At 37.9% G+C, this 13,914-nt stretch overlaps 1 protein-coding gene across 3 annotated transcripts in view; it reads right to left on the reverse strand.

The window, feature by feature from the left end:
- Nucleotides 1-6,329: 6,329 nt before the first annotated feature.
- The window catches only part of LOC134615159 (cadherin-like protein 26), an 86,191-nt gene continuing 78,606 nt past the window's right edge, over nt 6,330-13,914 (reverse strand). For 2 of the 3 annotated variants that reach the window (XM_063459614.1, XM_063459613.1), the window contains exons 16-19: nt 12,343-12,369; nt 11,974-12,018; nt 10,464-10,547; nt 6,330-6,829 (exon numbers count right to left, since the gene is read on the reverse strand). In XM_063459614.1, coding sequence (XP_063315684.1) covers nt 6,635-6,829; nt 10,464-10,547; nt 11,974-12,018; nt 12,343-12,369 — 351 coding nt within the window. In that variant the 3' untranslated portion in view covers nt 6,330-6,634. Of the gene's footprint in view, nt 6,830-10,463; nt 10,548-11,973; nt 12,019-12,342; nt 12,370-12,783; nt 13,444-13,914 lie in introns of those variants that run through there. The other variant, XM_063459615.1, reaches the window with a different exon arrangement.

Below are 13,914 nucleotides of genomic sequence, written 5' to 3' on the forward strand. Positions count from 1 at the left end.
ATATATAATATGATCTATCTCCATATACAAAATTACATGAATAATTTCATAAATATACACTTGGACTTCAAATGTATAAGAGTGTGTGTGTGTGTGTGTGTGTGTGTATATATATATATATATATATATATATATATATATATGTGTGTGTGTATATTTATGTAATATTTTTACATAATTAATTTTATGAAATACAATTTAAGGGACCTGCCTGGCAACCCAGAGTATAACCGTACCCTTCATGTACAGGTTTTATAGTGTTTTTCAAAGTTACATGGTCAAATATAAGGGACAATTTTTTCTCATTGAACATTGCCAGGTTGGTTATGCTGCCTTTTGAGAGCGTATGGTAGTCCAGGAATGAGAATTAGAATTACCCCCATGACGGCATACCCCATGTCCAGTCTTTTAGTAGCCACTTAGTCGCAAACACTGGACAAAGTTAGCATTCATATTTGTTTTTCTGTTAAAAATGCAAAAAAGCATTATGAACGCTAACTTTGGCCAGTGTTTGTGACTAAGTGGCTACTAAAAAAGACTGGACATACCCCATATTGAATACTCTGGGTTGTCTACTTTAAAAAAAATGTACATGTGAGATGTGATCAGAGATTTATGACCGATAACAGTGTTACAATGTAACTATTGATAAATTTAAAAAGTATATATTTTGAAACTGCAATATTCTACTTGTACTTGTAGCCCTATAACTTGCAAAAAAGCATGTAAACACTGGGTGTTTTTAACCCCTTAAGGACCGGACTTTTTTTGCGATGTTGTACATTTGCGACCAGGCATCTTTTTGACACTTTTGTGGTGTTTGTGTTTAGCTGTAATTTTCCGCTCTCATATTTACTGTTCCCATACAAATTATATATAGTTTTTTTTTTCAGGACAAAAGGGGCTTTCTTTACATACCATTATTTATATAATCTCATGTAATTTAATTTTACAAAAATGAAAAAATATGATGAAAAATTGAAAAAAATACACTTTTTTGAATTTGTGAAAAATCTTTTAGTCATCTACAAAAGCGAATGAAAAAAACAGCTAAATAGATTCAAAATGTTGTCCTGAGTTCAAAAATACCCAGTGTTTACATGCTTTTTGCTATTTTTTTGCATGTTATAGGGCTATAAGTACAAGTAGGATATTGCGGTTTCAAAACATACATTTTTAAAATGTATCAATAGTGACATTGTAACACTATTATCTGTCATAAATTGCTAAATAACACCCCACATGTACATATTTTTTTTTAAAGTAGACAACCCAGGGTATTCAATATGGGGTATGTCCAGACTTTTTTAGTAGCCACTTAGTCGCAAACACTGGCCAAAGTTAGCGTTCATATTTGTTTGTGTGTGAAAAAAGTAAAAAACTAAATTGAATGCTAATTTTGGCCAGTGTTTGTGACTAAGTGGTTACTAAAAAAGACTGGACATAACCCAAGGTATTGCAAATGGGGTGTCTTCTTTTGCAAATGGTATGCCATCATGGGGGTAATTCTCATTCCTGGGCTACCATACGCTCTCAAAGGCAATGTAACCAACCTGGCCATTTTCAATGTAAAAATATTTGACCCATATATTTGACCCTGTAACTTTCAAAAACGCTATAAAACCTGTACATGGGGGGTCCTGTTCTACTCAGGAGACTTTGCTGAACACAAATATTAGTGTTTCAAAACTGGAAAATGTATCACAACAATTATATCATCAGTAAAAGTGCTGTTTGTGTGTGAAAAATGCAAAAAAAGTCACTTTCACTGACAATATCATCGCTGTGATATGTTTTACTGTTTTGAATCACTAATATTTGTGTTCAACGAAGTCTCCCGAGTAAAACAGTACCCCCCATGTACAGGTTTTAGGGTGTCGTAGAACGTTACAGGGTAAAATACAGTGATAGCAAATTAAATTCTCTGGACTTTCGGCCTGGGTTGGCAGGCAGGTCCCTTAAATTGCAATCAATAAAATAACTTAATTATGTAAAAATATTACATAAATACGCACGTAGAATTTAAATATATATGCATATTTATATATTTGAAGTCTACGTGTATATTTATATAATTATTTATGTAATTTTGTATATGGACATATGAATAGTTTGCATTCTTTTTATTTATATATACATAGATATATATACAATTTCATTCTAAGTGTATTTTGATATAAATATATATATATTAATATCAAAATACAGTTATTATATACTATATACAATATATATAGTTATTATATATATTATATATATATATACGTGTGTAAATTAATTATAAGTGTATTTTTATATTAATATATGTACATATTAATATAAAAATACACTTGGCATGACATTATATATATGATATATAGACATATATTATATAGGTATAATATATGTCTATATATACACATATATAATAATATATTTTTTTTAATTAACTTTCACTTTAAATTTTTTTTATGATTTTACAGTTGCAGGGAGACTGCCTGTCAGCACAGACAGTCCCCCTGCAGGCAGAGACTAGGACACCTATTGTGACCATGTGGTCGCCCTGTTGGGCGATCACATGGCCCCAGGGGTCCTAAACCGCCATGGGGAGACTGTCTGGGCTGCAGGCAGTCTCCCCACACCGGGAGCACCGCCGATCGCCGCCGGGGAACGACGGCGATCGGGTAAGTACATTTTAAATTTAGGACTGTTCAGGACCGTCGTCGGTCGGCAAGGGAAAAATGCCGATGACGGTCCTGAACCGTCTCGCGTCCTCAAGGGGTTAAACCCGTTTTTTCAAGTAAAAGTCCACAAACATTTTGCATTTTTTTAATTTTCACCATATTTTCTTTCTTTTTTTTTTTTTAAGTAAATTGTGACATGATACAACTAATGGTGTGTAAAGAAAGCCCCTCTTGTTCCGAGAAAAAAAAATATAATTTGTATGGGAACAGTAAATGAGAGGAAAATTACAGCTAAACACAAACACCACAAAAGTGTTAAAACCGCTCTGGTCCCCAACGTACAACATGGCCAAAAAAGTCTGGTCCTGAAGGGGTTAAATAATCTAGTAGGCAAATACAATGTATTTATATCCTTTGTTTGAAGTTCCCTAGTTATCTGATGGCTGTTACTTACCTGGCCTTTTTTGTAAATGTATATTTGTGCGCTCTCCTTTCTAAGTGTATTTTCTCATTCAGACTTTTTTAAATTTTTTTCACTTTTTGTCCTGCAAACAAAAATTCCTGTTTCTTTACATATTTTGGGTTTTCTCCCTCTTGTTCTATAATCCCTTTAAACCTACCTTATTTTGTAAAATCGCAAAAAGGTTGTGTGTGTGTATATATATATATATATATATATATATATATAAAATTAATTTTTTTTAAAGCCCAATTCTGTTGTAACTTTTGTGCCATGTATCATACTTTTATGACTCTCATAATCCCTCAAAACAGAGCTCCATGTTCAGTCGATCGCCAAATCCTGCCACTTCCATCTCAAAAACATTGCGCGCATCCGACCCTATCATCCGACCCTACTTAACGCCAGATGCCACTAAGGTGCAGGTCCATGCTACTGTCCTCTTTAGCCTTGACTACTACAATCCGCTTCTCAGTGGTCTTATGTGCCCTCAGCTGCCCCATTGCAGTCTATAATGAATGCAGCGGCGAGGCTAATCTTCCTGTTCCTGTCTCTTCTTATGTCTTGCATGTATTTCTGGAACTACAAGAGCCAAACCGTCAAGAACGTCTGAATTTCATCAAGCTTGGCTGTTCTCTCTAAGACTTTTAATTAGAATTTTTCCTTTTTTATTTGCATTGTATATGTTTTATTGGGTATTTTATCTTTGTTATTTCAGAATATTCCAATTTTCATAAGGCTTAACCTTACTCGTTTGCATTTTTTTCTCTGTAAACTGTGGGGTATCGAGGGATCCCCTCTCATTATTAGGTGTGCTGCCTTCCAATTAAAACCTAACTTTTTGTAAATTTATTTAGCGCTGATCCTTTTGTGAAAACTAATCTTCCTGTCCGCCCGCACCTCCCACGCCTCACCCCTCTGTCAGTTCCTGCATTGGCTTCCTGTAATATATAGGGCTTAATATAAAATTCTGGTTCTTGCTTTCAAATCGCTACATAATGCTGCTCCCACCTATCTATCCTCCCTTATACACAAGTATGTCCCGTCTAGGCCCCTACGCACTGTCGAAGACCTGCGTATATCCTCTGTTAGTACTCCCACCTCTGATCCTGTGGAACTCCCTTCCCTCCTCCGTTAGATGCTCACCGAGTCTCCACTCCTTCACAAATCATTAAAAACTCACTTTTTCACAAAAGCATATCAAATAAACTGTAAATGATTTCAAAAACCCCATATGAGAGTTGTTTAGTCAAAAGTGACTCCTGTCAGTAAACACAGGTAACCCTATATTTAGTTATATTCTTTAGCTTGACCACGGATGACCCGGAATGTCAACCAATTGTAGAATTACAGGTTTAACTTTAAGGCGCAACCTCCAACAAAAAGTGGCAGTTGGCAAAGTGGGGGCTGCAACACAATGTCTTACCCCAATCAGTCAACCCCCACCAATAGTTATTGCAAGGAGTGCTGTATGCACAGAGCAGCCGCTCACTCAATTCACGTCCAGGAATTAGATGGAACACCCTGCTATGGGCAGGAAGAACACATGGAGGCTCCATAATGACTGACAAATCTCTCCTCCCTTCCTGCCAGGCCTTGTTCCATGAGGTATGCCAGTGCCTGCACCAATTCTCATTATTTACTTCTACTTCAGTCTTGCTCAACCTGGCATTGTAAACTATTGGTGTTGTAGTGACCTATATTAAAGGATTAGATTCCCCCCCCCACCCCTCCCATACTGAAATATTCGAAATCCGTGCCTGTTTTCCTTGTTCCGGTCTCCCTTATATGAAGATTTTTGCCAGTCTGCCAGTTTCTGTTTTTTGACTATAGCATCTGCACCACACACTCTATACCTGACAAGTTGCATTAAGTGGACTTTAACTACTACTGTATACGAATGTTGGGGGTACAGCACAGGGCTGCTGCTGCATGCATGGTAAGTCTGTGTATACCCATTGGAGTGGCTGGCTCTAATTAGTGGATATCTGTCTTATTTTAAGATACAGGTGTGTTAGCCCAGTTTAGAGATCAGAGAGCAATGTTTTATAATGAAGCTGCCTGTAGACTGATCATGCTTAATAACGGGGATGATTAAAAACATTCCATCAGTTCTTTATGTTGGCAGACAAATTATAAACCACTACACTGTTCAAAGATTTGGGGGCATAGCAGTAAAACATGTTGTCCACAGACTGTCCCCAAGTGCCACTTTTGTATTCTGGGGACGGGGTGCATTGCATGTAACTTTGAAAGTGTGTGTGGCTGCACTTGGAGTCAATCTTTGATCTGCCAGTAACTATACTTTATACGTGTATTTACCTGAAAGATCAATGTGTTTACTTTGAGGTTTTTGAGTTAACTGTAGATAAACGTTCAGATTGGAACCAGGCAATCTATGGCTTATGCCAGTGGTTCCCTACCCAGTCCTCAAGTACCCCCCAGCAGTCCAGGATTTAGGGATTACCCAGTTGTGTCTAAGGTGCTTTTAGAAAGGAAATAAAACACTTTAGACACTACTGGGTAATCGCTAAATCCTGGACAGTTGGGGTACTTGAGGACTACGTTGGTAACCCCTCGCTTATACCAAAGTTGGGATAGAACATTTTGAAACTCTTGTAAACTTAAATCAAGTATTTTTTAATGTATTTAAACAAATAAATAAACTCAAATCGATTTTAAACATTTATTTAAAATATTTGTCCACACTTACAGTGAAAAAGTAAAAATAAACCAAATTCAGTATATTCCTCAGACGTCATACAGGACAGCCGCTGAGATCCTGCATTTTGGAATACTTTATATTCAGAATCTTTAAATTCAAAAATATAATCTGTGTATATAAAATGTTTTCGTTTAACACTATGTACACGTAGGAATTGAATCTCTCAAATGCCGGTATGTGCCCTGTTTACCCACTTGGTGTTGGACACCATTGTGAATAAACTATATTTGCCCCTAGAGGGCTGCTATGCAGACTGTCTGGCATCTGTTTATTTATTTTTAACCATGTGTCTTGTTTTTGATTTTTCAATCTCTAGCTTTGCGCAGATTCTTTTCCAAAGCAGACTCTTGACATACCCGTCCTCTGATTTCTTAACTGGCCTGTTGAGGTCACTTTGTGTCTATTATGCATTAAATGCAGGTTTAAAGTGTGCACTCAATTTTCCAGAGCTTTCTTCTTGTGCAGTTGCTGGATTTGTCCATTTCCTGGAGAAACATTATTAAAAAGGTCTGCTGGAATCCACAGATGGTTTATCTGCAGACGCCATGCAAACAGTACATAGTGTCCTATAAGACCAGTCATGCAGCCATCGCTTGCTACACATAGCTCACGTTCTAGGGCTCTGAGTTTTAGTTATATTTAAAAAAATAAAATTAAAAAAAATTCTCTGTACTTTTAGGTACAGTCTGTGTTTAACCTTTTTTGCCCCAGACATTTTCAGTGCATTATCTGACAGAGCCCCCTCCCTGAAGCAGAATAAAAAATAGCATATGAGAAGTGGCGCCTTCACTTTATTTGGCAAATTTCCCCCAATGTTGAGAACTTTGGGTCCAAATCGTCCAGGAAAGTCAGATCATTGTCACTGTCACTGTCTGGGATGGAAAATGAGCCAACCGAGCCGGCCCTCTGTAGCTCCCCTTCATAGCTGTAAGTACGAGGGTGGTAAGTCATGTCATCCACATCCAAAAATCCCTGTAGCCTCTGGAGAGAGAAATGAACAGATACGTCAGTCCAAAGCACCTAATAGCACTGTATAGATAGACCTGCCTGAGTAGAGATGCTGTACACGTTGGAGGGTGTTGTAATAGTAACCAGCCAGGTATCTTTACTGTTAACGCGCCTACAATCCTATAGCCATGCATTCTACTGTTGTGTTTACAATAAAATCTCAAAGCCATACACAAATTCGCCTAGTGAGTAATCTTACCAATAATAACCCAGCATGTGAAACTGTCTTAATTTATTCAACTGCTGCCCTCTGGCTATACCTTCATGATCCTTTATAAAATGCCCGTCTTGTTTTGAACTCCCCAACAAATTGAAAACACTCAGAGGGTAGTTTCTTTCTACAAAGATGACTGGTATATTAATGCTTTCTAAATACGAGTCTCCTGTCACTGGTACTAAAATATTGCAAATGACCGATCGGTAAATCTACTATATTGGTCAGTTTTTTCAGACTTCATCTATTCAGTGTCTGGGGAAAAATAAACCGGACTCTCACAGCTAGGAAATTAAATTGTGGTCGTCAATGATATGCTGTTGCAGTTGTGACATCAATATGAGTCTCCAAGCGTTACTGTGACGAACTTTCCATGTGCCAGTTTTAAATGCTGACAGTGCTGTAGGTACAGACCAATATAACACCTGTAGAGACTAGCTGCAGAATACCCTCCAGTGCAGTAATGTTTGTGCAAGTTATAAACTGCTCACGTACATAACCTTTCAATGTATTCTATTATCAGAATAAAAAATATCTGCATGGTACACATCACATTATTTCACAAACATATACACCTCTAGATTATTATTATTATTATTTTTTAATATAGAAAAGGGAAAAATAAAAATGAGGGGTGTAAGAGAACCCTTCCGCGGGAGCTACCACTGTCATACACCAGTCTTTGAAACTGCAAATAGGGTTGAATATGTCTGTCACACTATTCTTCCTGCGACTGCCATACTTTATGATTTTTTTTAAAAAATTTTTTTTTTTAGAGCATCCTGGACTTGCGTAGTGAGTTTGTCTGTCTGCGTATGACCTCTCTATATATTGTTGCTAAGGTAATTTTATTAAACAATCCTTGTGTATGTAAGGGGGAGCCCTCCATGGGTCTGAGCAACACAAATTACCAGGGATCTATATCCATATGTTTATGAAAGCATGATACCAGTAAATCTCAGCTCTGCTATTTACTAACCCTGTATATCTGGGATACAGCTCTTTACTAACCCTGTATATCTGGGATATGGCTATTTACTAACCCTGTATATCTGGATATAGCTATTTACTAACCCTGTATATCTGGGATATAGCTCTTTACTAACCCTGTATATCTGGGATATAGCTCTTTACTAACCCTGTATATCTGGGATACAGCTATTTACTAACCCTGTATATCTGGGATACAGCTCTTTACTAACCCTGTATATCTGGGATATAGCTCTTTACTAACCCTGTATATCTGGGATACAGCTCTTTACTAACCCTGTATATCTGGGATACAGCTCTTTACTAACCCTGTATATCTGGATATAGCTATTTACTAACCCTGTATATCTGGGATACAGCTATTTACTAACCCTGTATATCTGGGATACAGCTATTTACTAACCCTGTATATCTGGGATACAGCTTGGCTATTTACTAACCCTGTATATCTGGGATATGGCTATTTACTAACCCTGTATATCTGGGATATGGCTATTTACTAACCCTGTATATCTGGGATACAGCTATTTACTAACCCTGTATATCTGGGATATAGCTCTTTACTAACCCTGTATATCTGGATATAGCTATTTACTAACCCTGTATATCTGGGATATAGCTCTTTACTAACCCTGTATATCTGGGATACAGCTATTTACTAACCCTGTATATCTGGGATACAGCTCTTTACTAACCCTGTATATCTGGGATATAGCTCTTTACTAACCCTGTATATCTGGGATACAGCTCTTTACTAACCCTGTATATCTGGGATACAGCTCTTTACTAACCCTGTATATCTGGATATAGCTATTTACTAACCCTGTATATCTGGGATATAGCTCTTTACTAACCCTGTATATCTGGGATACAGCTATTTACTAACCCTGTATATCTGGGATACAGCTCGGCTATTTACTAACCCTGTATATCTGGGATATGGCTATTTACTAACCCTGTATATCTGGGATACAGCTATTTACTAACCCTGTATATCTGGGATACAGCTCGGCTATTTACTAACCCTGTATATCTGGGATATGGCTCTTTACTAACCCTGTATATCTGGGATATGGCTATTTACTAACCCTGTATATCTGGGATACAGCTATTTACTAACCCTGTATATCTGGGATACGGCTATTTACTAACCCTGTATATCTGGGATATAGCTCTTTACTAACCCTGTATATCTGGGATATAGCTATTTACTAACCCTGTATATCTGGGATATAGCTCTTTACTAATCCTGTATATCTGAGATATAGCTCTTTACTAACCCTGTATATCTGGGATACAGCTCTTTACTAACCCTGTATATCTGGGATATAGCTCTTTACTAACCCTGTATATCTGGGATACAGCTCTTTACTAACCCTGTATATCTGGGATATAGCTCTTTACTAACCCTGTATATCTGGGCTATAGCTATTTACTAACCCTGTATATCTGGGCTATAGCTCTTTACTAACCCTGTATATCTGGGATATAGCTCTTTACTAACCCTGTATATCTGGGATATAGCTCTTTACTAACCCTGTATATCTGGGATATAGCTCTTTACTAACCCTGTATATCTGGGATATAGCTCTTTACTAACCCTGTATATCTGGGATACAGCTATTTACTAACCCTGTATATCTGGGATATAGCTCTTTACTAACCCTGTATATCTGGGATATAGCTCTTTACTAACCCTGTATATCTGGGATACAGCTCTTTACTAACCCTGTATATCTGGGATATAGCTCTTTACTAACCCTGTATATCTGGGATATAGCTCTTTACTAACCCTGTATATCTGGGATACAGCTATTTACTAACCCTGTATATCTGGGATACAGCTCTTTACTAACCCTGTATATCTGGGATATAGCTCTTTACTAACCCTGTATATCTGGGATATAGCTCTTTACTAACCCTGTATATCTGGGCTATAGCTATTTACTAACCCTGTATATCTGGGCTATAGCTCTTTACTAACCCTGTATATCTGGGATATAGCTCTTTACTAACCCTGTATATCTGGGATATAGCTCTTTACTAACCCTGTATATCTGGGATATAGCTCTTTACTAACCCTGTATATCTGGGATATAGCTCTTTACTAACCCTGTATATCTGGGATATAGCTCTTTACTAACCCTGTATATCTGGGATACAGCTATTTACTAACCCTGTATATCTGGGATATAGCTCTTTACTAACCCTGTATATCTGGGATACAGCTCTTTACTAACCCTGTATATCTGGGATATAGCTCTTTACTAACCCTGTATATCTGGGATATAGCTCTTTACTAACCCTGTATATCTGGGATACAGCTATTTACTAACCCTGTATATCTGGGATACAGCTCATTACTAACCCGGTATATTTGGACCATGGTACTAGGTGACTTACATGGTTTAACATTTCCCCAACTCTCTCTACGAAGATATCAAGACCGGCATTTCTTATTGACCCGCTCTTCAGATATTTGCTGTTCTGTGAAACAAATACATCACAAGATACATATAATTAAATCAATCTGAGCTGTACATGTGTAATTTTTCAGTCACTCATATTGCACCCTTATCAATGGCTTATGCATTTCTTGTATTTAATATGGAATGTGACTTTGTTAATAAAAGTGTTTTTAAAGCACAAGGTGATCAGAAAACTGTTTTCAGTAGGTGTTTTTTTCACATAACTGACTAGTAGAAGAGTAGACAGGATATCTCTTTAAATACATTTTTATATAACGGTCCCTGTCAATGGATGTTCAAGTCTGTTCACCACATAAATAAAATGTAAACAAATTGAATCATTAAATGATGGGTGAATATTTACACACGACGAGGCTCCTGGAAAGTAACCCTACCTCACACGCATGCCTGAGGCTGCTGGGAGTGGAGAGAAGTGTTACCGAATATCTGTGTTTGAAGCATCCCGGAACAATGCCCGTACGTTCTTCACATGTAGGTATTTTGCTAAACATGGGAGGTTTCAGACCAGGTTATGTCTGCTTTACTATGTCATGGGGCTTGTGTAACTTTATGCTACATATGCTATTTTATTCCAAAGTTAAAGGGACACTCCAGGCACCCAGACCACTTCTGCCCATTGGAGTGGTCTGGGTGCCCACTCCCACTACTCTTAACCTTGCAAGTGTAATTATTGCAATTTTTTATAAACTGCAACAATTACATTGCAGAGTTAACTCCACCTCTAGTGGCTGTCTACTAGACAGCCACTAGAGGTCACTTCCTCCTTCATAGCACAGGAAACCTGTGCTAGAGCGTCGCTGGACGTCCTCACGCTGTGTGAGGACCTCCAGCGTCGCTCATTTCCCCATAGGAAAGCATTGAAATTATTTTTCAATGCTTTCCTATGGGGAGCGCTAATGCGCATTAGGTCTCCTCGGCCGGTGGGCGGGATCAGTCTCGCCCACCGGCCGATGCAATACAGAGGAGGAGCGGCGCGGAGGAGGAGACAGCGGCGAGAGACATCGCCGCTGCCTCAGGTAAGTGACTTAAGGGGTTTTCACCCCTTCAGTAACTGGGGATTGGGGGGTGGGAGGGAGAGGGACCCTCCTCGTTTTCCTGGCACTGGAGTTTCCCTTTAAGGAAACGCAGTGAAAACACGTGTTACAATATGTCTTGTTAAAACGAACCGGGTTATTTAAGTACGAATGGCTGGAATCCAGAACTGAACATAAAAATCCAGACCTATGTTTCGACCCAAGTTCAAACTATTTTAAAAGACCATTTCATCTTTGTATTTTTAATATTAAATACTTTGTATCTTTAATAAGATTTAATAATTGATTTGCTTTGGTGTAAATTCTTTAAATGCAATTTTATGTCGTTAGGCTCTTGGATTGTAACCCAGTAGGTCCAGCATGAGTCATACTGTGTTTGTACATACTCACCAGAGTGTAGCTGTTGTTCTCCATTTGTGATTTGAGTCCAGGGCTCTGTAATAAAATTATTAACTCATTAATTCGAACAAATGGCCGTTTTTTGTTTTAGGGTTTTTAAAGCAACTTTTATAAAATTAAGCAATTGATTCAAGACCATTCAGAAATGTCAAATTTATGTGCAGTGTTTTTTGTGTGTTCGGCTGCAGGCACGGGAAATTGAGTGTTTCCAACCTATAAGGGAAATCCATGAATGTACACTATACCAAATCTTCACTAAAGGAATCATGGCTGGGAGGATCGGGGGTGGGAGAAACCAACTTGATGGGACCAAACAGACTGTACATTCATCCTCTTAGTAAAAAAACCTTCTGGACTCACCTGACCGTACACTTCATTTTGTGTGGTCTGCAATAAGACAGGCAGAGAATGAATAGAGAACATTTTAAGATATTGCAGTAAATGCAGATACAAGGAATCTTCAATTCACCCACTGGGCAGACTTTACATCAAGCCTACACACTCCTATCATTTAAAGATGGCTTAAACTAGGATACAAGAATGGCTGGCTGAATGTAATATGGGCACTGACTACAAGCTGAAGTGCAAAGAAAATGCCAGTTTCTAAATTTAAACTAAAAAGATTCAAACCGCAACTAGTAGAATTTTTCTGGTTTACCGTTTATGAAATAAACATGTGGGTTTTATTGCTGTGGAGCTCTGTGATACTGATCCATTGCATTTTACTATTATTATTATGGAACCCTGTCGTAACCTGCCAGCGACCGTGTGAACAAAGAGGGTGTTGTGTTTTTTGTTTGTTTTATAAATCTTGTTTTATACTTGTCATGGAAACCGGTGGACTTTCCCACTCACTGGTGATTGCAAAAACCCTTCCAATCTCAATACACAACACTAATGCGCCCTTGCATCACACGAGGAAAGCACGCAGACAGTGCGCTCTTACTCTTATGTTTCACAAAGTAGATCTTGCTATTAAAATAATAATAATGGAATAATTGTAAATACTGGATAGGTGTGTTTAGCTATAACCTATGCAACACCAGGCTCACACACTTCCTGTACACAAGGTAAAAACCTCTTTATTTTATGCCTTCACTCTCCTGGGTGCATTAACAGCTTGTTTTCATATGCCTGTTACCAGATTTCCTGAACATTTATTCCCACTTTAAGTTCATTATAGATTCTCTTTGCTGGAATCCAATTGGTTCAGGATTAGTATGGGTGTACCAGAAGGGGCAATAATAATTTGTTCCTTCTTTGTGGTGGAAGCTGCTTGGTTCAGTCTCTCTACAGGTAGTAATTACCAGACTTTATAATTATCTAAAATGGTCTGTATGTGGTGGGTTCAGCTTGAATTTTAGTATAAGGCCAGCACAGTGCTAGATGTGAGATTGGCATTACCTGTGTCACACTCTGAGGGGTTTGCTTTGAGCCAGCTGCAAACATTCCTGCCCCATTCTGTAATAAAGATTAACAGTTAGCCATATCTCAAGATCTCTATATAATGGTTGGCACAGTGTGAATTCATGCCTAGTCTCGATGGCTGGCATAGTGTAAATTCATGCCTAGTCTCGATGGCTGGCATAGTGTAAATTCACGCCTAGTCTCGATGGCTGGGATAGTGTAAATTCACGCCTGGTCTCAATAGAATGGCTGGCATAGTGTAAATTCACACCTAAAACATCAGGGCAGCATAATTCGAATAGGTTAAGACCTTTACACATAACACCTACATTAATTATAGTTTAATAAACCAGTCTGTATTTTAGATAACTTCATATAAATCTTGAAACTTTACATCCTCCAGGAATTAATAATAAAAAATAAAAAAAACTCTGTGGTCCTGACTCTGTAGTCCAGGTTACACAACTTCATTCATAGAACTAATCAAGGCAAACCTTAAAACTACTCTCCAACATAACTGCTCAT

This window comes from Pelobates fuscus, chromosome 6 (genome assembly GCF_036172605.1).
Source record: "Pelobates fuscus isolate aPelFus1 chromosome 6, aPelFus1.pri, whole genome shotgun sequence".
In the NCBI taxonomy this organism is placed as follows: domain Eukaryota; kingdom Metazoa; phylum Chordata; class Amphibia; order Anura; family Pelobatidae; genus Pelobates; species Pelobates fuscus.